Source organism: Dermacentor silvarum, chromosome 1, assembly GCF_013339745.2.
Source record: "Dermacentor silvarum isolate Dsil-2018 chromosome 1, BIME_Dsil_1.4, whole genome shotgun sequence".
Classification (NCBI taxonomy): Eukaryota; Metazoa; Arthropoda; class Arachnida; order Ixodida; family Ixodidae; genus Dermacentor; species Dermacentor silvarum.
The window spans coordinates 20,709,938-20,735,761 of record NC_051154.1 but is presented as its reverse complement, the minus strand read 5'-3'; the positions used below and the strand labels follow the sequence as shown (position 1 = coordinate 20,735,761).

The following is a 25,824-nucleotide window of genomic DNA, read 5'->3' as shown; positions in this document are numbered from 1 at the left end:
AAATGGCGACTAGACACATTTTGTGGAACCTATCTTGCACTCTTAAAAGAAATTCACATTTTTGAGGATCATTTCGCAGTGTATATAACATGCAAAATATGAGTTAGTAGTGGATTGCAAACTCTGCATTGTTAGCACAATTTTCTTCGTAAAGAAAGATACAAAATCTCTTGTTCAACTTAAAATGTGAATTGTGTTCATACTCGTTCTTCCCTCTCCCTTCTTTTTGAAGGCTAATGAAGGAAACAAAGAGCAAATATATGCCAAAGACAAATCGATGTAACATAATTTATTGTAAACGTGTGCATTTCCTATTTGTGTTAATAGTACCTCGCGACATTCTTGAAGTGGTCAACTTTGTCCTGCATTTCCCTTCGAACATCTTCAACATGGGCAGACCAAAGGCTGCGCAGCTTCTCGGATGTCACTCTGGCTTCTTCCCATGACCATCTGTAGCTTGGCAGTGCATGCTCAAGCGTGAAGGGACCATACTGTGTCAGCTCCATGTGTGTCACATGCGCACAGCTACCCAATGCTGTAAACAGCAGACAATAAGAAAAAACAAAAGTCCCATTTTCGCACGACAGGCGAAGCATTGATTGCAATAGCAAATTGACAGCTATACAAAGTAAGGTTAGTAGTTTTATCAGGAGCATAAACTGCTGAAAAAATTCGCTTACTAACTAAATTAACAAGCAAGCTGTCACGCACGCAGAGGCAAACCCGAAAACATCTCAATTGATGACGCGGGCACTCGCTGTCAGAACACTAGCGTGATGAAGAGCGTCAGCAGTGGCGAGCGAATTCCCTTTCATGCTGTCTCTCACTTCAATAAGAACTACGCGCGCAAGAACACAGTGCACACGAAGCCATCTCAGGCCACCTAGCCTTTGAACCCATCGCAGATTGCCTCCAAGACAGGGTGCGGGCAGCGGCGCATTCTGGACCAGGACGAATTTTTCTTGAACTATGAAGCTTTGTTTCTGAGAAACCCATGTGGGTTTCCTTTGTAGCTTCGTGCTACATACGAGTGGATGTCAATTTTTCCTTTAAACAGGAGATGTGCACTCACTCGCCCCCTAGTAGCGCGCGCATCAAGCCACCATTTTTCTTGGCTAAAGGCTGTTTCACATGGTGCGATTTTCACTCAGCGACACAACGATTTCCACCGCTCCGCGACTGCCACAATCGTTGTAGCTCTCCGCGATTGGGTTCTGCCAAGCTGGTCACACCGTCGCGGAGTTGCAGCAATTGGCCTGATTTTATCAAAATTGGGCTTTTCTGCTGATTTTTATTTTACGACATGTTGCGCCGGCATCTCCAAAGTTGAAAACTAAGCAATTGTAAATGTAGAACGCTATTAACAACAACAAAGTATACAGCTTATTTTATTTTTAAGTAAGTAACAACATTCAAACGTGTTTCCATATTATTTTATTGTAACAGTAGAGGCGTGAATAGATTGAGAGCTAAATTCAATTTTGGGCGTCGCTCTGACGTAAACCGTGCTGTCGCCGACGCTTGTGAAAGCTTGCAGCAAAAATCGCTCAGCGACGTGCACGGCAGCAACAAATTTTTTCACTCGTGTCGCTGCATGTGAAACAGCCCTCGCAAGTTTTCTCTCACACCTACAGCATACAGCGTGTGGCTGCGATGTTATCGCACTTGGACTTCATACGGAACCTCACAGCGACGCCAATGACGATGGCGAAAATTCGCCTGGTGCGTCCATGTAATTGCTAACGCAATAAAAAAAAGCATTAACCCTCTACATTCAGATTTAAACAGACATGGATGTTAAGATAAGCTGTATTAGTAAGCTTCATTTCTAGAATACAGAAAATCTCACTACATTATTGTGCGTGGAGGCTAGGCCAGAAAATACACAGAAAAGAAAGATGAGTGACAATGCCCCCTTCAAGTTCCTGCACCACCTTCTTGCAACGTCACATTTTTCATATCATCTACAATTTAGCTAAGTTTTTATAGGCACATACGGATTATATTGAAGTCTAAAGAAACCAGTGACTTAACCTATGATGTCTATAGAACTTTTTTATGTGCTAGAACAGCTCAAATACAAGAAAACGTATTGATGTATTCCTATAGGGCTTCAGAGAGGAATTACATTTTGTTCATTATATTCATTATTTATATTTAGTTATATTGTGTTTTATCACAAGGAGGCTCAACTGTATAAAGAGAATGCAGAGCACACACCTTTTCCCAAGTTGTGCACAAATACTCGAGGTGAAAAGCCCGGCCCACAGACTATTTCTGGAAAAGAGAGAGGGAGGAAGAGAGTAGTGAGATACATGAAAAAATTTACTTTTTCAAGCAATCACGTTTACGCACATATTTCAGCAATATGAATGCTACTACTGAAGTAGCTAAGAAATTGTTGGACACTTAAATGGTACGCTTGAAATAAGCATAGTTTGTAATCAGCAGGATTAACTGCCCTGCAACCTATTTCAGCCAAGATGTAAAAACATTCTTGAACATAAAACACAAGAGACAACAGGTGGTGGCTTTTAGCAACACACCATCAGCGGCAGAAGCTGTCAGTAAGTGCACGTACGTACAAATTAGTAGCTAAGTCACTTATCTAATTGGCAAGTTTATGGCTAAAATTCTAGTTGTGGAATTGAAGCCCCACCACTCAAGGCATGTTCATTTACTATGAATCTTGGTACTAGTGCCAGTTTCAAGATGTTTATTCATCAAAAACACACTAGCATCCTGCATTGCACCATGCTGAAGTAGAACATGAGGAAGACATTTGGGAAAAAAATTATGTGATATTATAACATATCACACTGCTCAATTTAGGGATGGGTATCTCCAGACTTGTGTTTAGTCTTACCAAGAAAAAAATGATGCCTTGAATATTGGCTGTCTTAAACTTTACAACTTCCAATTGGCGTAAAATTATTTATTAAAATGTTATTAAATAGGCAACATAATAATTAGTTATCAAATTAAGCCAAATTATGCTGGAATCTTGTGTTCACAATAGCAAATTTTCTGTTGCTTAAAAAAATTGGCTTTTTTATCAATTGTAGTTGGCCAAGATGACAAAGGACAGATCTAGTGGGAACGGGGGGGAGCAAGAAGAAGTAGAAAAAAGAGATTGTGCTTTGGTTCTGTGCACGCTTGTCATGGAATGTTAGATTGGCACAGCCTATGACAGAAGCCTCTATTATGTGATTAACGGTGAGTATAGCCAGAGACGCACACCGTCAGTCGTATTTTTCAACTTGTCAAGTGGATGAAGACATCAAGTATAATTTACCCGAAAGCATCACGACTCCCAAGCTTCGTGAGTTTGTCGCCCAAAAGGCTGGGAAGACGCTGCAGGAGACTGATGTTCAAGCATCAGTGAAGGTAAGAATGAACCATTCCGAATTTCAAGAACACATCATGATGCCTCTGGTGCAGCTGACGGCAAGAACTTCACCGAGCAAGACCGACTCTTCCATGGACTCATGCCTGCTAGAAATGCTTCGCCTGCAGCAGCAACACGCCGAGCGACAGCAGCAACTCATGGAAAATCTTCCGACTGTTATTCAAGCCCAACAACAACAAAACAAGCAGATGGTAAAGCCCGACATCTTTGATGGAGAGAGCTCAAGCCCAGAGGCTTGGATACAGTTCTACGAACAAGCGAGTGAGGAGAACTCCTGGGACAAACCCTGCGATCGCATCAGGAACATGCATCAGTTTCTTAGCGGACTTGCCAAGAAGTGGTATGACATCCATTACTCTGGACATATGACGGATATATGAAAACAGTGGAGAACGAGCTTTTTGGCAGTTTTTGACGAAAACACTGTTGAAATGAGGGACCGAGCTATTTTTATATCGCTCTGGAAAGCTCCAAGAATATTTTTACGAGAAAAGGCGGCTTCTTCACACGGCAAATGCATAACTACTGGAGTCTGCAGTAGTGCCACTGTTTTTTCGTGGCTTAACCAAGTAACTTCAGAGGCAGGTGCAAGTAAAGTCGCCTAAAACTATCAAGGAACTGTTGGGATGTTTCAGAAACATCTGCACCAATTTTGCACCACAAAATGTGCGTTGGACAGATCAGACTTTTGAAGGGCACCATACAGGTCTCGCAAGCTCGAAAATCCCCACGGCAGAAATCGAGTTGTCAACTTAATGTCTACTACCAGCAATGACACAGAACCTGTCGCCTCTCATTCAGAGAGGCGACTCTTGCTATCGCTATTACTCTTGCTATTGCAGTGCGGTGCCATTTATCGAGGTGTTTCACATCACAAGAAAGCAGCACGTGCAGCAGGTCTTAAAATGAGTTAGTGAGCTGGCCAAATGCCCAGATCGCGATGAACTGCATTTACCAGCCATGATTTATCTACAACAGTACTTAAAATGCAGCGAACATTAGTGCTTGAAGGAGAATGCCACTCTTTTGCAGCTTGGGCAATGCTCTAGCTACCCATGTGGCAGCAGTTAAAACATTTACAGTGCTGCGTTCGTGACTGAGTGTCACTTTACATTTTAATGCGATTGGCATTCTTTGGGAACTTCACCCAGTTTGTGGTATGTCTGTCTGTCTGTCTGTGTCTGTCCTCGGCTATACTTCTTTCACGCCAACTTGGGTCACCGGGTAGCCCTTGGTATAATGGGTAGAGCATCATGCTGCTGTGCTCGGGGAACCAAGTTCTAAACCAACTGTGGGATCCACCTGTGTCACTAGGCATGTGACACTGGGCATATGCCGCTCTTCAATGAACCTCTTTCACACCAACTTGGATCACTGGATGTGTTGCCCAGTCGGTATGTGCAGCTCTTCATATTAATCGGCACAACATATAAAACATACCACCAATTGCACACCCATCATAAGATAGGTTGATAATCACAGATAGGTTGCTAATCGCCAATCATTTCAAAGATAGATGCGCCCCCAATTTTTATGTATATCAACAGTTCAGCAGAAAGCTTTTAAAATCTTTGAAGTCTTTAAAGGAGAAAAGAAATGGCCAACACTTAAAGGTTCTTGAAACATCAATATACAAATAATTCAGGTATTTCTTGGTGAGGAAATGCTCAACTACTGATATGCACACAGTTTTCACACTAACACAGCTGGCAAAGTACCTTGAAGCCAGAGTATCAAACCAAAATTACCAAATTATGAAGTAATCATCATGAAGTAATCATCATGAAGTAACCAAATTATGAAGTAATCAACGAAGAGCTAGAATCATTTTTTTTTAAACATCAATTTCTACCGTCGTTCCACACCAGGCCTATTCATGATAACTGGGCCGTGTTCAGAGATATATTATGCGCATTGGTTGACCAGCACATTCCTCTAATCACCCAATAACAAAAGATAAAAACAAACCGTGGTTCACTAAGTCCCTTCACCTACTCAGAAACAAAAAGAAACGTTCATACAGAACTGCAAAACGAACTGGCACCACGTCAACTTGGGAAAGGTATCTATCTCAACAGTGTAAACTCCTACTGCTCCGCTTTAAGTTTAGCCAGAAATTCCCATTTTCCCATGACCTTCCTTCACTACTCCAGTCTAATCTTAGAAAGTTCTGGAAAATTCTATCTCCTGAACGCCATACTAATGACATTCAGTTACACAATGAAAACACCCCTATTCCTAACAGTGAGTGTGCACAAGTTTTCAATAACTTCTTTTCGTCCGTATTCACGAAAGAAAATATCACTATTTCGCCCATTGTTACAGACCTAGATTACCGATACATGGAATCTATTGACATTACTAGTGATGGTATTGCTCAGCTCATAAATAACTTGAAAGTTTCGTCCTCAGCAGGTATGGACAATATTAATTCTAAGTTACTAAAGAACACAGTCTCAGTATCTATTAAGTTTTTATTCCATATTTTCCATCAATCTTTAATGACCGGCCAGATTCCCGAAGATTAGAAAATCGCCAGTCATACCCATATTCGAAGACGATAACAAAAACTTGGCTGAAAACTTCCGACCGATATCGCTGACGTGCATATGTTGTAAAATGCTGGAACACATTATTGCATCTCCTGTTTACCATCACCTAGAATCAAACACCTTCTTTTTTCATAATCAGCATGGTTTCAGGAGAGGTTTGTCGTGCGAAACGCAATTGCTTGAATTTAAGACAGATCTACATTTTAACACGGACTCAAACCTTCAAACTGACTGCGTCTTTCTAGATTTTTCTAAAGCCTTTGACCATGTAACCCATTATCACCTGTTTTTGAAACTATCATCATTAAAACTTGACTCACTAACTTTATCCTGGCTTCGAAATTTTCTTTCAAACTGGCAGCAGTTCACTTTCACTAACAGCTTCTCCCTCGCCCCTTTCTGATGTTTCTTCCGGTGTACCACAAGGAAGCGTTCTTGGTCCCTTACTCTTCCTAATCTACATTAATGACATACCCAATGTCTTATCATCATGCATGCGCATATTTGCTGACGATTGCATTATCTATCGTGCCATTAACAGCTATGATGACCACCAAATCCTCCAAAATGATCTTAACCAAATCGCTAATTGGTGTGACACCTGGCTAATGACTCTAAATTCATCTAAATGTAATGTCCTTCAGCCGCAAATGATCAAACTCAGACTATTCTTACTGGATTAAAAATGTCAGATTATCTCGGGCCTCACCATTAAAATATCTAGGCCGTAAATCTGTCAGCAAACCTCTCCTGGGCTTCTCGCATTACCACCGTCTGCGCCAGTGCTTCTCGATCACTGGGTTACCTGTGCCGGAACCCCCCCCCCCCCCCCTTCTAAGCTCCCCTACACTTATCTGTAAACTGGCATTTCAAACTTTCATTCGTCCACGGCTTGAGTTCGCTCCTCCGGTCTGGTCTCCACATCAAAATTAGATTCCGGCAATTAACATGCTGGAATCAGTCCAAGATAGAGCCGCACGGTTCATTTCCCGGAATTATGACTACCATTCTAGTGTAACTGAAATAAAGCTTCATCTTTTACTTCAGCTGCTAAGAAATGCCGTGACATAGCCCCTGTTGTCATTATTTCATAAGCATGCCTACCACACTAACAAATGCTCCCTACGCCTGGAAACTTCATCTCACACGTCACACCGATTACACAATCATCTTAGCTTCACACACATCTACGGTAAAACTGAAGCATTCAACTCGTGTGCAATTCCATGCGCGATTCGTCTCTGGAACAGCCTCCCCAATAACATTGTTGAGGAAATTGACCGCGATAAATTCGAACACTCGCTCCACTCACTTATCCCTTATTAATCATACTCACTGTTTGGTCTTCTTTTCCTACTATTTTCGTTCATTGTCGTACAATTGTTTACAAACTTATCGAGCTGTTTCTATTGTTATAATACACAGCTGCATGTTAAAATTTTTCTTATTTTTAAGCTGTGCACCTGGCTGCAGTTGTTTTTCGACCTTGATGTTGTTGCGAGTTTGTCACTTCATGTGTCTGTGTACTAAGTTCTATGCCCCCCTTACTCAATGCCTCATGCCTTGTAAGGTATTTTACTAATAAATACAAATAAAATAAACAGAAAACTGAAGAAAAAAAAATAGTGAACTAGGACAGAACCAGAACATAATTTTTTTTTCTTCTCTGGAATGAGCAAAGCGCACTTGCACACTTTGCTCAGACTTTGCCAACTTAGAACACATGCTCTGGTGGTGCCCCGCTTTACGGGGTGACGAAGACGTTACGTCGTCTAAGTGGAAGGCTGCTCTATGCAGTCCGGATTTTGAAGCACAACTATGGGCAGTCCAACGGGCCTGCGACGTGGCGGAGAGGCTAGGCCTTTCTGTCCCGACATGGGAACGGCCCGCTACGGGCTAGTGCACCTTCCGAAGGACCTCAATAAAGTTTTTCCATTCTATTCCATTCCATTCTCTGGAATGAAACTTACAAAAAAAAAGTTTCGGTTCACTTCAACCACCTTCTCAAGAACTTTTCATCCGTGCACTAACTGCACGTGTCACTCAACTATGCTACATCATTTGTAAGTGCAAACCAACTTGCACCATTGAGTATACACAAAGAGAACCACAGATGTGTTGTATGAAATAAATTTATGCCACTTTCCTTTAATTACTCTTGGGTTATGCAAGCAAATATAAACATATTAAAACCAGTTCGGACCATTATTTCACCACTTTGGAGTTGAACCAAAACTAAACAGTTTTCACTGAACTGGAAGAAAAATATTTTGGTTAAACACTCTGCTTTAAACCTTTTTATTCCACAACAGTTATGTAATAATGGAATGCAATGTTGTAAAAGATACAAAGACATGATTCGCACAACATCTGATAACTTTCTTGATCAAACTTATTAATTTGACAAATAGCAAATCTAACATTCTGATAAATCCAATGCACTGAACATTGCACATTTGAAGTATTGCATTATAAAGTATGAATGCTTTTTGCATCTGTAATTTTACGTTTACAATAAATTGGTTTTATACGGTATAAGCCTCAAGCATTGTTTATCAAATGAGGTTATTTTTTCTTGTGTTGCTGCCTCAAATTAATGTACTTTTGCAGGGAGGACAAGGCTACCACATGGCAGGGGTACAATGGAGGAATTTTTTTTTTCCGATTTAAAAATGAAATTCTGGCATTTCACATGCAAGAAACACTCTGATTATGGGGCATGCTGTAGTGGGGGACTCTGGATTAATTTTGACCACCTAGAGTTATTTAATGTGCACCCTATGCAAAATAGTTCACAAGCATTCTTGCATTCTGTCCTTATCGGGATGCGGTCGCCGAGACAGGGACCAAACCTCATGTTCACTATAGCAACATCATAGCCTCTGAACACCGCAATGTGTGTTTTTTTTTTTTTTTGTACTGCAGCATACTTTACGGCACTAATGATAATGATACACTAATTATGTAAATAAGGCCATGTTTCACCTACATAAAGCATTGCATAATCTTAAAAGGCAGCAAGAAAACAGTGTTGCAACTCTGTTTTCTGTTCCTAACAAACTTGCAAGAATATTCTCGAAATGTGCAAGAACTAAAGTAACAGGTGATGTGACAAAACAATGCAGTCGTTTATGCAAGACTGATTAGCGTAAAAATTCTAATTTTATTCTCACATGGCATTTTATTCTACATCAGGCTAAGTAACATCACATAAATTTTGGCATATGGAACAGCTAAAGACAATGAATGCACTTGGAAGTAGCAATAAGAAAGCAACGTAGGAAATGGAAAAATTTAGAAATGAGAAAAACATGTCTAAGAGTGAGACCAATATATTTTTGCATCATAGATAAATTACCTTCTCGATTGCTGTTTAGAGCATTTTGACAATATGTTCCCCATGCATGTGTTATTGCAGTCACACACAAGCTGGCATCAAACTATTCAATCAATGTTGGCAATAGTAGTACATGTCTTCTGCATGCCTTTGTCACTGCAATATCACAAGTTTCTTCTATAAATATGTCAAATTAACCCAAACTTTAAGAATGACTCATGTTCAGTGTCAAAGTTTTAAGATTTCAAAAATTAACACAATTTCTCACTTTCTCTTGTTCGATGAATGTGTTTTTTAAATCAAAGCTTGTCATTTTTTTCCATGGACTATTTTCTCCAAATAAAAAAGTGTGAATTACTCGTGGCTATCATTTACTTCAGCGTCGAGTAATTTTCGTGGTATCTTTAGCTAGGTGATGTGTTATAGGCCCTGTTTGAATTCTTTTATTAGTGTAGTATTTCTGCTGTGCTTAAAAGGTCACGAAGATAAGGTTGAAGTACTGCGATCATGACAGATATGCAACTGTAAGAGTGCTGGCCATGCAACTTCGTGAAATCACTCATTTCTGTGCTGAATTTGTACTCCTCATGTATTAAACAACATTGAGCTTACAAGACTTCCCACTGTGATCATCTACAGTTAAACCTGGATATAACGAAATTGACAAATTCCCGAAAAACTTCGTTAAAAGAGGATTTCGTTATATGCAGGTTCGGCACGAAAATTCGAAAAATAAACGTTTACCGTATTTACTCGATTCTAACGCGCCCTCAATTGTAACGCGCACCCGTTTTCCGTTTTCGTCGAAGCACTCATCCTCGGAATGTCACCAGGTCCATGACGCGTTGTGGCCCTAAAATTGGTTTTGGCTCATAGATATTCCGTATATAAGGGTACGGCCACGCTAGCGGCGAAAAACGCGCGCGTCATGCAGCGAGCGGCAAGTTGCCGCGCGTCAGCGCCTTGCCGCAAGGCCACCGTGGCACGCGCGTCTCGCCGCGCGGCAGCGCGATAATATCTCCCGCGCTCTCCGAACGTGCGAGCAACACCGCGAGCGCTCGTTGTTTCATGCGTGAGACGACGATCGTCGATTGCAAACCCGGCGCGGACCGGCGGCGTTCCGGTTGTGATGGCTCCGTGACGTCACCCTCGTCGCTCTTGATTGGTTCTTCATCTCGCGGCACGCGGCATTTGCCGCAGAACCCATTTCGCGCGGCACGCCGCAAGACCCCCGATTCCTGCCGCTATTGCCGCGCGCGGCATGACGCGTTGCCGCGCGTTTCTGACGCGCGTTTTTGCTGCGTGTTTTTGCCGCTAGAGTGGCCAGCGTGGCCGTACCCTAATGTGCGAGTGAAAACGTGCGAGGGGAGCCGACGACCGCGTCTAAATCTCGCGCGCGCAAGAAAAGCAGGGAGGAAGCGCGCCTTCTTCCGTTGCGCTCGAGGCACCGGCGAGGGAGCGAGGGGGAGGGGGGAGGGATAGCGGGGCGGCGCGCGGTCGCGCAGGCCGTATCTTGAAAGCGATCTGCGTTGGGGCAGAGTCTAGCAGTGTAGGTGCGTCGGCGGCTCGTAGCTTTCTGCGTGCTGTGTGTTCTCAACGCTCAGTTTGCGTTGAAGCGATAGACAACAGCACGAAGGTCACTTCGCTCGCTTCTCCAGCGGCGCTTTCACACGCTGCCAGCGTTTGACAACGCGCGTCCGCGCTCATCGAGTCTGATGTGCCACAGCGTGTACCAGCGCGTCGGCAACATCAGCTGGAAAAGGAGAGAGTGCCGCTTGGCGGGGTAGGCCAGCTGCAGCAAGCGGCAGGATCAGGTTTGAATGAAGGGAGGGGAAAGGTCACGCCCGCGGCGGCAAGATCGCCGGGTCGAGGGATGCAGGCCCGCCTCGCACACACGCACACGTGCGCTCGCTTCGCATTCCATCGCGGCGGAGAAGGTGCTTCCGGTTGCTGCTCGCGAAAAAATGACAAAATTTGGGGCGAAATCTCTAGGTGGTCGGAGGGGGAAATTCGTTATATCGAGGGGGTCTCCCGCTGCCACTTCGTTACGTAGAGGTCTCAAATACATGTGCTTCTATGGAGTAACGGCGGGGAATTGAAAAACTTCGTTATATCCAGGAATTCGTTATATGGAGGTTCGTTATAAGCAGGTTTAACTGTACCTCTTTGTTCTTTCCTGTTCCAATTTGACTAGCAATACTGACATTACTTTCTGTTAAAGCTGAATTAAAAAAAAAAATAACGAGAAATCAGCACATTACTTACGTTGCTTTTAGGTTCTAGCTGAAAAGTTCTAGCTATAAAAATACTGAAGCCTAGTTTTATTAGTTTCAATTACGGATACACCTGCAATGATCCTTGCCAAATTAGGCCAGCATAAAGCCTTTCTTTAGTAGTTCTTGGCTTTAGGTGCTTTGTAAGTACTCCATTATAAAAGGATGGCAACAGCCTTCAAAAATTTTGCTCAGCCATGGGAATGTTACAACATCCCAAAAGTGTATGAGCTCACACATGAATCCACTCCGGTTTACATATCTTTTCAAGTGCTGTTTTCATATCCTCGCTTGACGCCATACCCTGCTTCCTGTTTACATTAATAATATGGTGCCGCAGCTCCATGCTTATTTGTTTCACATGCGCTGAGGAATGCATGAAAGAATTACCTAGTGAAAAGTGAGGCAGACTGAGTGCAGAACAGCTGATGCTATGACAAATGGCCAGATGTTCCATGATGGCAACATGGTTTCGTCCGGCCTCTTTTGCTGACTGAAGCAAAGGCCCATCATAAGGGCTGACTGCCTGTTTGATTTGGCCAAGGAACTGTGGGAACATCTGCATCAACCTTTCTTCTGTGATGTGATCTGTAACAGAGTTTTAGCAGCAACATTCAAATGTAACTCAAGAGGCACATTCCCATGACATTCACTGCAATACACATGTACGCAAAACACATCTACGCACATGTGCACAGGTGGCACAAAAGTGAACAGAGGGTGAATGTGTGGTATGCAAGCCAGGAACCGCAACCTGTTTGCATGCAACAGTAGAAGTGCCACCATTTCACATAAGCACATCCCACTTCCGTTCTGCTAGATAGCAAACAAATGCTGTTAGGCTATGTTTAATTTTCGTGCCATAGGTACAGCCTGTGCAAGTTTTCCCACCAATGCCCAGCACTTGCAATGAAAGCCAATGCTATCAATGTGCATTTGCTAGGGCTTTTGCTAGCAATTGCTTTTGCTAGGGCATTTGCTAGGGAATGACATAAAGCAGCTAAAATAGCTATAAAATGCCCATGGGCACAAGATTAAAAGAAGAAAGTGCCAAGGGTTTGAAAAGTTGAAGACACCTTCTCAAGCAAAACTGTGGGCACCCAACTGCACACACAGTAATATTTGGCTCAGAATAAGAGGAAGCTTTAGCTCGGGGCCAACTTCAATCCACCTACTGAAATAGATGTAAAATGCAGAAATGCATTTTTGAAGCAACCCGTGGACTGGTTTGAATGAAATTTGCTACATTGAGAGAGAAAGTTAAATTCTAGTGACTGCAGGAAACAGAATTTTGATTTAGGCCTTAACATTTTGCACAATAATTTCCAAAGATCAGTAAGTAAAAAAAAAATAGAAGCACCAAGTTTACAAATCCGTAACTCTACACCAAGAACAGATATTGCAGTTCTGTAAACTGCATTCATTAGAGTATCTAAAGCAAGCAAAATAAACATGAATTCTGTAAAAGTCCTACTCGCATATTAGTGGGCATATTTGAGAGCAGTTTATAGTATATTAATATTGTCCAGTTTAGATGTATTATTAGGTGCAGTTTACAGAATTGTGATATAATTTTGCAGCGCAGATCTTAGGCGCCCGTTCCTGCGGCGAGCATCGGGGGCGTAATCGAGTGAATGAGCACAGTGAAAGATGAAAGCGAACGCGGATAGCAGCGTCGGGGAATGAAAGACGCGAGGAAGAAAGCGAAGAGGAGGGTGCAGCAGAACCATGAGGCGGAAAGTGAAGGAGGCTATGGCGAAAGCGCGAGAAGAAATGCGCAGTGCGGCAATGATGGCTATAAGATGGCACCAGCTAGAGTAGCGTGCATCGCCTAGTAGATTTGTCAGCGGCGGCTGCTGTGAATCGTGCCCACGCATCACCCTCATGCTGGCTCTCGCGATTTCCAGATTAGCGAGGCAGTCGCGCCACACTTCGCTCCGTTTGCAACGTGCCGCACAAGACAGATTCTCTGCACCAGCCAATATATCGCGAAACGAAAACACGTATACAGCTACGCTCAAATTTTGCATTAGGGAGCATCGCAATCGTTGGTGAATTTTTACAGCGAAGCTGTTTATGGCTAGGTTCAGTGCATTTTTCTTCTGTGTCAACAAATACTCAGGTCCCGTGCGAACGCGCACGTGCCACTGCTCACGCGTTCGTCGTCTTCCACAGCTGGCTCGTCGGCGTCTCTCAGATATGCATTTTGTGTAAATTAGTTATCAATAGGCACTCTTTTCAAGATCAGTAGACTCCCAGATAGATAATAAAGGTTTCTCAAAGATTTTCCACTGTGCAACTCACGTCAGCCATGTCTAGATTTGCACCGCCCTCTCTTTGTCGGCGTTCCAAGCGCTTGTGTATCTAGTATCCTTTTCTTCCACTCTCCCATGATGGCGGTGCTGTCGAAACGTCACGCGTGTCTAGTTTCCTCCGGCTCCTCGAGGCGGCGGTCCCGTCGCCCACGCGAATGTATACATTAAAAAAAAAACAGAAAAGTTGACATTCTCCATTTTGAATTTCACTTCTCTTCTGTTGTCGTAATGGGGTGGCCACTTATAGTCGGGACTCCCAAAGAGCAACGTGCCTACGTACTAAACAGCTTCGCTGGTCATCCACCTTCACAGAGTGGAATAGCTCATGATTTTTTTTCATTAATGAATGACAGAGTTGTAAACATGTTAATTATGTTTTATGAAATTTAGCAATTTTCAACAACTTTTATAAGAACATCAATGGCCTAAATAAGAAGTCTGCTCCCTACAGTCACTATACTTTAACTTTTTCTTCCAAATCTAACAAACATCATGAAATCCAGTGCAGTGGTTGCTGAGAAAATATTTCTTCGTTTCTTTGAGTTGAGATAGGAGCCTCCAAGCTAAAGCTTCCTCTTAATGTATTGACTAGTGACGAAAGAAATTTTTTTACCATGTTCAGAAAGTGTTGCAAGGCCCCTTACGAAAGCTAGGTAACCTTCTATTTGTAGGAATAAATTAGTTGCAACATGTAACAGCAATGCTATACCGCTAGAAAAGCAGACATCCAAGCCGCAAAGAATCAACTTCCTGAAAAGGAAACTGCGTTTTCTTTTCAGACCATGCGTATATGCTTTTGGACATTGGCTTTTATCCTTCTGATGTTAGACTAAGAGCAACAAGCAAAAACATTCTGCCTTAAATTTATGTGAGGTACTTGCAGCACCACATTATTAACAGTTAGGTCATATTGATGCCACCAGTTTTCAAGAAAATGATTCTACAACACCAGTGAAGTGCAGTGCAAATGCCACATGATTATGATGCAATGCAGGTTGGAAAATCAACAAAACAAACTGCCACATGATGTTAAACCTTTAACTGTGTGTTTAAGTAAACAAAGAAGGTTTTTACATTAACAAATCTGATAGTCACTACGTACACATACACGGACATGCTGCTCTGTACATGTACCTGCGCCGTTCGATGAAACATTTTAGGTTTCTAACAGATCTGCTGAGCATAAGAACTGACCATAACAATATTGTATCATCGGGTTTCAGGGGGTCTGAGGAGGATATACCATCTCTGTAGAGATAGAAAGCCCAAAGTGTAAGGGTCATCAGCTTGGTTGTTGAAAATGTTTCAGTATTGTGTCCCATTTCATACACATTATATTCATCATGACAATTTGTTCTACATGAGAAACAACACCAAACAATTTCTTACCATATGGAGCTGTCCCAACAACATCTCCCAGAGAATTATAAGTGCTCGTTTCAATACCAAAGCATCCCTTCATGACAAACTTCTGAAAATTGAAACAATGAACATAAGCCAAAAGTTGAATTTGGCCACAATGATATACACTATACAGTATGCCACTAACTTCAAGACAGGCATCAAAGTCTTGTGCCTAGACAAGTTTCTTTCTTGACATGTTCTCTGCCTTCTAGGTCAGTGATTCACGTCAGTATTACTGCTGGCTGGCAGGAAGTATGCTAGTACCTCGTGTAGTGCACAAGTGATATCTTTGCAAACAACCAACACAGATGAACATTTCTTGTTGCATATGACTGTACATAACATGAGCCAGAGAATGTGGGAAGCAGTGTTATTACAAGCTGAAGGGTGCTGACGGACTAGCACACAAAATTTAAATAATATGCCCCTGACACACGGGTGAACGAAAGTCCTTTGAAGTAAACCCCTTCCCATTTAAACAGTGGTTAAAGTGAAAGCCATTGAATATCGAGCATTCTATAATAATTCTAGTGCCGCCTTGTGATCGTCTCGGTCTCCTTTCTTGGTCCTCGTGTTCTCTGGTGCCGTTTGCTGCTGAGGGACATGTTGTATAGGAGAAAAAAAGTGGGACTTATGTGTTTTACTATATTTTCCTCAAGTGGGACAAGTTTTTCATTGTTGCCCACTTCTAGCTCATCATGGCAGCGTGTAAAATTATTAGAAGCAGCCTGCGTACACTAGTCAGGGGCAGATCAAGGGTAGCCTGAAGAGGGTGGGGGCACCTCTGGATCTGCCAGTGACAGTAGTACATTATAGAAGCAATAAATGCATTGTCAAATGCTTCTATTTAGTTTATTAAGCACCCTATGTACCAACATTGTCATTCAGAGCTGCTCATTATCATAAAAGTTATCAAAAAAAAAAAAAGAACACGTCACAGCACTGTGATGTGTGGGTGAGGCTAATAAATGGTTAATCTGCTATCGCTAGGAACGGTTATGGCAAATTGCGATGACTAAGGCCACAAAAAATTAAGAAAGTACACAGCTGTCATGAATGTCCAAGTATTTTAAATGAACAGATATAGGAGAAGATAGGCTTCAACTTTGCTTTTACCATTACTCCAGTGCAAGAAATAAATTTTGCTCAAGAAAGACTTCACTTATTTTTGTCGTGACTTGAAATAACAAAACACCATGGAAAAGGAACAAAACAGTCTATGCAAGTGCTCTGCCTTTTAGGTGAATATAAAATTTAACAAAAAAAGAGTACAGAAACGTAGCCACAGTCATAGTCATTATATTTCATTGCTACAGCACAGTGAACTTGCTCTGAAAGATGGGACCAATATGTCCCACCGTCCATCAAAGAGCTAAACAATTCCAGGAGAAAATAAATATATTTCAAGATACTATTTAAGATCAATGCCGTTATGAGCATGGCGTTCCATTTTTGTGTTCTAGGGAATAAGCAACAACACATGAAGTACCAGCGTTATAGGGACAATTAATCAACTGGTCAAAAACTTCAAATGAAAAATGCTATCTCTATGTGAAACAGATGGCAGTCTACTTCTCCCGATGTTTGGCAATATGAGTCATCGCTGTGTATATGGATACAGACAGCGCTGACTTTCAAATGATTTTATTTACAGAAAGAACATTTATGCAGGACTACAATGAAAATGACATTTTTTTTTTTTTTTTTACAGAATAAACCAGGCAAAAAATATCAATGTAATTTCTTCTTTAGTGTTATCCGGCCAAATGCATGATATTGAATGAGATCTCAGTTTAGCTTAAAATTTCTTCTACCTACCGCATGTCTTAGACCAAGCCACCATTCCCTCTTTCCAGTGTCACACTCTTTTTAAAGACCAAATGCAATAAAATTCTAGACTACATAAAAGGTCTCATTTCAGATAGTGTAGACATAAACTAGCCTCCATGTTTGAAATATGAATGGATGAGTCACGAAATGTTTCCAAAAACGTTTGACACTGAAAATGTGAAAAATGCCGCCATTACCCCCAAACCAAAAATAAATCACAATCTAAAATGTTGAGAACCACTACAGCTCCTCTGCATAATGTCCATGATTATGCGGCACCTGCGGCAAGCTGGAAATCTCGAAACCAATGTGCTGGGTTTTGTCTCATCCCTTAACCATCAGATGCACCATCTGCTTAGTGCTAGTTAAAGTTTCTTAATAAGAAAATTAAACTATTACCAGCCCTACAGCTCTGACAAGATTGCTTCAATAGTATATACTACTCATTTACGACCAATTTAGCAAAACTGAAATTCTGTTGTAGTTGGGCCTTTAAGCTTTGCAACGCAAGGACGCGAAACTGTTACAACATGTATCCTCCAAACAGAAGCAAATACCAATTACATAATGTATTACAAATGAGAGCATGACCACAGAATAAAGCATATTATGGCATATGATGAGCAAAAAAAGAAAAAAATTGACAACTGTGCAATTATTTATAGAATGCAAAGATGACAATTCGCTTACAATTTACATTCACTACTGAGCACGATACACTCACCCTGTTGGAAAGTCGCAGCCACCGTAATACAGTTTTGCTTGATCCCACAGAGTAACCTAGAATCAGACGTACCCAACTTTATTTTGCTTCATAAAATTTTAACAGTCTGTGTGACATGATGTCAGGCTAGGTGGTGAGCTTTATTACCAAGTGCAGACTGACCTACACAAACATGCACAGATAAAAGAGCACTTAGTTGTGTCTGTTATCCATCATGCTGATTCAACTGCGCTCAACATTCTCCATAATGAAGTTTTCAACCTTTCATGGAGAATACTGTTATCGTATTATTGTGTACCACATACAGACACAAAAATCGCAACGGGCACTACAAAACTCTCCAGGGGCATGAATGTGCGTATCATAATGATAAATGGTGTTTATGGCGTGCCAAAGACTATGACGGCCATAGAGCACAAAAGCAATACGTAGGTCACCAGCAAAATGTGATCTGAGTGCCTATCAGCAAAAGCAGATGATGTACAGTGATGAAAAATGTGCAGCACTTCAATGCAATGGTACCGAGTAAAAAAAGAATTTGTAACTGATCATGACACAAGGCACTGAAAACCAGAGGTTTCTGCGAGTGAGTGGCCCTATTCATATTTGGACAGGATTACTGCGGTTACACGTGTATCAAAGACACTCACCAATCACACCTCTTGCAGAAGCCTCCAAATGCCCAATCGGAGCAACGTTAATGCCATAGGTCTGAAGTCGAATGTCCAACTCTAAAAAGAAATGGAACGTGTGCTTGAGCTCCTAACACATGATCATTAACAAGATACTGCCTTAAACACCAAACATGACTGCAGGTACTTCAACTAAGGTTGGCAGTCGCTGCAATAACATGTACATTTGATTAATCCTACACGACATAAACTAATAAACTACATAAATTAGTATCCTGCCAGTTTTCTGCCATCATTGTGCTCAAGCATGCGCCCAGCACCTCCTACAGTAAGCTTACACCATCTTTTCAGCAAGTGCACCAAGTACCAAGAACTACTAAAAGGGCAATAAAGTGCTATAGAGATGCAGATGAGTAACACGAGAACAAGGTGAGAGCAGGAGCCAACGTTTCGACAAGTGGACTTGTCTTCTTCAAGGCGACATATGCAGAGATGCAGGCAACACAGGAGACAAACATAGCTCCACAAATTGATGCTTTGTGCACCAGCCAGTGTACAACCTGCCTTCTTATTCTAAGATCACATTTAGCAGACAAGATTGCACTTGCAACTGCTTTATTCTAGGTCAAATTTTAGAAAAAAAATTAAAATTCTTGGGCTGCATCGTTAAAGCACTTGGGACTATTGTTTGCCTAGTTTCTCCGGATTGTTAATTACTTACAGGCAGCAAAACCAGTCCACTTCTCTCCAATAGCTTGCTCCTCTGAATGCGAGGTGTGCATACAAAGGTGGAATTTAAAAAAAAATTTTATGAAAAAAAAGTTTTTTCAGGGCAGACTGAGTAAGCAAAAATGTAGTGTTTCATTGAACTATACGAATTTAAAAATATGATCTTACTGTAAAATTTGACCAAAATCAAGACCACCAGCAAGTGAACCTTTTTTTTTTCCTTTTTAACATATTCCTCATTAATTACGGAAACAGCTCAAGCGTTCCTTACAACCGTGAAATTTTGAGCTCAAATACCCACCGCCCTTAATCTGATTTATGCCTGCATGAGGGCAACTAACATATGCAGTAATTACAGAAACACTAAATTCTATACCTTTGCAAGAGGCACAAAAGTAGCAGCACATTAATAAAAGGTCAACAGTCACATGGTAAAGGCAAGCAAAGGGTAACAGTCTTTCGCAGAGGAGGAGTGTTCTTGAGATCTTTAATCTTCACAAAACAGAGGTGCAAGTATGCTGGGTTCTAACTGTTAGCTTCTTTTGGATTATTTTAGTTACTTTCATATGCTTCATTACTGAAACTAAAAATTCATATTTTCTCAGCACTTTCGTTTTAATAACAGCAACTTTGATTTATTCAATAACTAGCTACTCATTAACCACCATTCAGTAGAACTACCACGCACCAACTTTTGCGGTAGTTTGCCGCCGTGGCTGTTCACACAAGTTTTCAACTACGCAGTTCCTCACACAACTGATTTATGTTCAGTACCATGGTTGAACACCAGCTGCAGCTTCTCAGTAATGTCCTTTAAATCTTCACCCTTCTCCTTCAGCACAGGGAATACCGCACGCAAAATCTTTCTAGTGTCTTTCGCTATCAGACGTTTACTAACAAGAGACGTCGCGCTCATTTTAAAACTACCTAGGCAACCGGAGGGGGACGACACAAAACACACAGTGTACTGCAGTAGAGCATTAACCAGCTGGCATAGAATCTCTGGCTCTGGCATAGAATCGCATCCATATCCATATTTCATGATGATGATGTTACCGCTGCCCGTTGAAGGGAGCGATCGCACGATAAGAAAGAAAAAAGTCAGAAAAGTCGAAGTTCTCCGAAAAAACGGTCGCACACTGTCTAAATCACTGTCCCTTCTGCCAATATGAGTTTGTCCCGCTACCATTGCTCCAGACGTCCAGACGTCGCTTCGTTGTTTCAGCCGCCCCGACTGCTCTTTGCGTCTTTGTCAGCCCCAGTGCCATCGCCAACAGCTCAACTAGAATGTCGGCGCGGTGGTCTCAAAAAGGTGTTAAAAAAACTTTTTTTTAAACAAACTTTTTTTTAAACCTCCTTGGGTGGGCTGACTCCGTCTGAGGTGCGCTCGCGCTTTCTTTATGCTTAGGTTAGGCCGATGTGGGCACAGTGGAGCACAACGTTGTTCTGACAACGTGCTGCAGAATATCTTCTTCACTGCCACACCTAGGGCAGCTGGAGTCCAACTCTGGCGAGTACTTCGCTCTAAAAAACCCTGGTGCGGAGCACGCTACTTTCACTGCTGTTGTTGTAGAGAGCTCCCTTGGAGGGTGTCTTGGAGCGGTGCGGCACCAGCAATGACTTGCATTCCGCATCTTTCCGCCACCTATCAACCTTTCTCACCTGTATCCATACTCGACACCAGGCAACGTGTGCTAAATTGGCTTAACAAAATGCCATCAGCAGCTGCGTACTACGCAAATGGCTCAACTTCACAACAAAGCTGACATCCTCCAGCGATGTCCTCGTGCGCCCCTGAAGGCCGTGCTTTTGTCGAACTGCGGTCTCAAAAACAATCGTCCATGGCCAAAAGTGGCCAAAAGGACCAGTGGCATCATGACCGCCATTTTGTAGCGATGCCTTTAGCTGGATTCTGTGCCCACTGATCTGTACTATAGTTTACTATAATTACTATAGTGTACTATAGTAATTATAGTGGAGATCAGTGTCTGTGCCACTCTTATCATCCACCAGGAGCGTAGCCAGGGGGGGGGACCCCACTTACACAACCTTTGTTTTCGTCGCTTCGCGCTGACATAATTCAGGAAACCGGTGCTACTACCACAATTTCATTCCTGGGCGCTTTCGTTTGGGTTGGTAATTTACAGCGAATCATGTCTGCATGTGGAAAAAACTGTCACGGTGTTTGTCAAGGCTTTGACACTCTGTGAAGTTTTGGGCTAAAATGTGACGGCCGCATTCTGAAGCAACAAATGCGCAACAAATGCGGCAGCCGCATTTTAGATGATTTTTTCGCCATGGCAAAGCGGAAACGCTGCGGAAAGTCGTTCTGCTTCACTGGAAGCTACACTAGCATGCAAACAACCAACCGGTCGTAAAATTGAACATGGCACCAAAAGTGTAGGCTGTAATGCTGATCGACGCGATCAAGAACCAGCCCTTGCTCTACGACAAGAGTGGTACTAAAACGTACTGTCAGCAATACTCGCGATTGTATTCAACGTCGCGCGACCGGTGGGGCGGCAACGAAGCCTTGGCGTGACCCAACTTCTCGCGCTTTTGCAAAGCCAGGCGAACCCATCACCGCCGTTTCCGAGGTGTCCGCGTCTTCCGTTTATTCATTGACCATTTCTAGAAAACAAGTAGGTAGAAGTATAAAAGCCATTTCTTCTTCCACTTCCATGGCAGACAATAGTTAGGCAGATTCTTCGTTGGCGCTCCATAATTCTCCTCGCACGTGTACGGTATGTTGCAGAAGTCGCGGCGTGCTTTTCTCGTCGCGACGATAGATTGGGAGCGTACTGCGTAGGTCTCACGTAGGACGCGCATGCTTTGGCGAGCCCCAACACAAGGGCCAGCCCGGGTTTTAGCTGTGGTGTTCCCGTTGCCCCTTTGGTGTCCTGGAGGCGGCGCCGACAATACGAAATGATGAAATGTTATTACAACTTGTAAATAAAAGCTATTAAAGAAATATTATCACGCCTAGGCACCAACCTGTGACTCAGCGCTACCGCGCCCGTGTGCGGAGAATTACGGAACGCCAACGAGGAATTTACCGAAGGTCGCAGATGACACGCGAAGTTGCGTAAAATTATCACTTTTGATGACGGTACTTGGGTCAAAGAATGAACATACCGCTCGAAATAATGCGATAATGAGCGCCCCCACGCCGACAAACGTACGCAGACGAGATGGATCTGGACGAAAACGTTTGGCAGCGGCGGCCGCGACGGTAGCAAAACAAATGTGAACAACTTGGACAGGCGCGGAAAGAAATTTCCGGCCGCTTTGGCCTTTCCGCCCGCTTGCCGCTTCCCAAGTGTGAACGTAGGCTTAGTCTGCGCGAGAAACGTCTCTTGTTTGCGATTGCGCCCCTACGGAAGGCTGGTAATTACTGTTGTGTTGTTGAATCCCAAACCAGCAATTACGGAAGGCTGGTAGTTGCTGTTTTGTTGTGGAATCCCAAACCAGCAATGTACACACGAAGGGGTTGATGACAGCAGTGAAATTCCACCGACTCGCCACAGAATGCACGAAACAGACATCTGACAAGCATGAATTACTGCTGTGCGCAGTACAGCGTAAGTAAACTCTTGTTGCAGGCGCTGACAGTTCTCGTCGGAGTTCACGCGTCCTGATAAATTGATTATGTGCACTATGCACTGAACAATACCGGAGTTCATTCCTGCATCACTAGTACAGCAATCAGTCGAGATTCTGTGAGGTACAAGGCCGCTTCCTGTTTGCACCGGCGTAAGTGAAGCAGAAATGAGTTGCACGCACTACTTAAAATGCGTACACATGCCATATCTATGCTGTGCGGTGAAATATTCTGTACAATTCTGAATCTGTTGACGTAAAGGCAAATGACGGCTGCACGCTTGCACACAGCGGAAGACACAGCGGCCCATGCACTTGCCGCAAGAAATGCAACCCTCTCGTATGAGGGAGCAGGGCGATGAAAGCTTCGAAAAAAAAAAAAAAAATCCTTACGCGTTTTTGCGCGTATTTAAGTTTTCTAGCGCAAAGACGCAGCGAACAAGCTATTGCTATGGGAGTAGGTATAGCCTGGTCACATGTGCATTTTCACGCGTATAGCCGTCCTTGACTTGTGAAACGCACTTCGCCCCGACGAGGACGACGCCATCTATGCTTAACGGAAATTTACAATTAATGATGTCTTCTCCGATCGCACGGGTCGTCTCAATGATGCGTTTTCGAAGACTGGTCCATTCAGTGGCGCGATGAGAGACCGTTGCTCCAAACGCCCACTCTACCTGTCGTACTTACTGTATTTACTGAGCTTACTTTACTTTTTACTTAATTTCTTCACAAGCACACGCACACGCGAGGGGGGGGGGGGGGGGGGCGGTCCTATATAGTCTGCTTAAACTACCGATATTTATTATCGATCACGTGACCTAGAGAAAAGCGGAAGCTTGCCCCCCCCCCCCCCCCCCCCCCCCCCGAAAAAAAAAAGTTTGTCGCAGTTTCACCTAAAAGGCGAAGCATCAATTGCGATAGCAAATTTGTAGAGAGCTATACGGAGTAATGATATTAGCTTTATCAGCTGTTTAAACTTGGACATGCAGCAGCACTGGCAACACGCAGAACTGTTGTCGACGCCGTCGGCGTTTTGCCCGCGTTCGCTCAAAATGCGTGCGGCGTTGGTGACTGTTGCCGGAGCCTGTGATATAAATAGGCACTTGGTGCCGCAGCTAAACGTCGCCTCCCTTCCCTCCCCCTCCCCCACGGCCTCTCGCGCGTCGGAAGAAGGCGCGTTTGCTCTACATATATGGTGATTGTAAAGGAGGAAAGAGACGCCTACTTCTGCAGCCCTTAAGAGAGCACGGCGCAGAACGCGCGTTTGTTCTCCGCCGTGCGTTCACTCCCCGTGAAAGCGCGCGCCCCTCGCGCCCTTTCACTCGCACATACAGCGTTCGGCGGCGCGCGGCGACGATTTTATCTCCATTGACGTCATACGGAACCTCACGGCGACGGCGACGGCAGAAATCTGCTTTTGAGTGTCCATGTAATTGCTATCGCAATAAAATTTCTGGCTACGCCCCTGTCATCCACTGTCCACGGCCGGCTGATCCGGTTGATAACGCGGGCAGTACGTCGCTGAGGCATCGCTACAAAATCGCGGCCTTTTTCTTGACAGGCTGTTTGCAACCGCATTACAAAAGCCAAAAGTCTGTGTCCCTGCATGAAATTATTATTGCGATAGCAATTATATGGACACTTCAACCGGATTCCTGCCGTCGCCGTGAGGTTCCGTATAGATAAAATCTTCGCCGCGCGCCGTATGCCCGAGCGGAAGCGTGCGGGGACGGGGACGCGCGTTATCACGGAGAGCGAACGCACTCAATCTCCCACGCGCAAGCAAGGAAGCGGGAAGCCGGCGCCGGAGAGAGCGGGAGGGGGGGGGGGGGCGCAATTTTACTCTGCCAACAACCGCGCTCGTCGCTCGCCCGCACCGTTTCTTATCTCCACACGGCTCTGACCTTTATGCGCTGTGCATTCGCTCAGTTTCCGTTGAAGCGATAGACCGCACGTACCTTCGCCCGCTGCGGCGTATGCGCTTGCTGCCAGCGTTTTGACAGTCGTTAATTGTCTGCAGTCATTCAGTGTGATCTATTCGTGTTTGTTTGTGCGCGCTCACACCACGCTTGTTCATTCAGTTAGTAATAGTCGGGCCACATTTTCCAACGCACGCTACACATGCAATGCTGCCTGGATCGGCAGTGCAGCGCTACAGGTGTGTCCCTTCGCACGCGCTGCCCACGGGAAGCGCTTCTCATCAACACCACCGTTTCACACGCGCCTTCTCGTGGTCATTGAGTCTCTCTTCATGTCGGTCTACTTACACCGCAGCACACCTGCTTACTTAATCAGCTCATGTTTACTACAATTCGTATTGCTACCAAAGCCGCTCACCTTACTTTGTATGACATTGCTGTGTTGCTATCGCATTCATTGCTTCGCCCTTAGGGCGAAACTGTGACATTTTTGATGTCATACTGTAACATCCTTGATACGCCAACCGTAGAGAAATGCGCAGCGTTTACGCGTATCAACCTACCCCCTACACAACGCGACAAGTGACGCGTCGCATCGCATTTCTAGCGCACCTAGGAACGCTGGCGCGTTGCCCTGAGGACGAGAGATGGCTTCCGCCGTGTGCTCTAGCTAGGTGGTTTGAACTTTGAAGTGTGTAACAATTGAGGGGCCCTTTTTCTGCAACGATGTCACCTTTTGACATAATTTTGACAAACGTTGGGTGTTACTAGAATGGACACGAAAAGTTGCATCTATATATCCTATCTTGGTGCCTTCAACTTTTCGCAGGAAGCTCACATGCCATGATTTTGCCTGTTTGTTGTTGCCAAGGGCCGTATTCGAGGACGATCACTTTCAAAGATACTTTCATTTTCATTATATTTCGTGAAAGTATAGCACAGCATGTCAACGGGCAACAGCATACTGCGCCAAGAATGCTGTCGCTCATAGATTCTGACGAGTCTTGAGCTAGTCAAGTGAAATCTCTCAAAAGTGAAGGTATTATATCCTCAGTATTCCTGAACGTGACCATCCGACAATATGGCAGCTGTTTCTC

At 43.6% G+C, this 25,824-nt stretch overlaps 1 protein-coding gene across 1 annotated transcript; it reads right to left on the bottom strand.

Moving 5' to 3' along the window:
- Positions 1 to 271: 271 nt before the first annotated feature.
- On the bottom strand, positions 272 to 20,215 carry LOC119457759 (pseudouridylate synthase TRUB1-like). The gene is made up of 7 exons (XM_037719448.2): positions 19,980 to 20,215; positions 18,495 to 18,575; positions 17,845 to 17,900; positions 15,276 to 15,357; positions 11,962 to 12,159; positions 2,221 to 2,277; positions 272 to 535 (listed from the first exon to the last, which is right to left on the bottom strand). Exons 1-7 carry the CDS (start codon positions 20,119 to 20,121, stop codon positions 321 to 323), a joined length of 831 nt encoding a protein of 276 aa, XP_037575376.1. The 5' UTR covers positions 20,122 to 20,215; the 3' UTR covers positions 272 to 320.
- Between the last annotated feature and the right edge of the window lie 5,609 nt (positions 20,216 to 25,824).

Coding starts and splice junctions, on each gene's coding strand:
- LOC119457759 (XM_037719448.2), bottom strand. CDS start 20,121: ATGAGCGCGACGTCTCTTGTTAGTAAACGTCTGATAGCGAAAGACACT. Junction 18,576..19,979: donor GCAGCTGGTGTTCAACCATG/GTACTGAACATA, acceptor ATTTCTTTTTAG/AGTTGGACATTCGACTTCAG. Junction 536..2,220: donor TGTGCACAACTTGGGAAAAG/GTGTGTGCTCTG, acceptor TGCTGTTTACAG/CATTGGGTAGCTGTGCGCAT.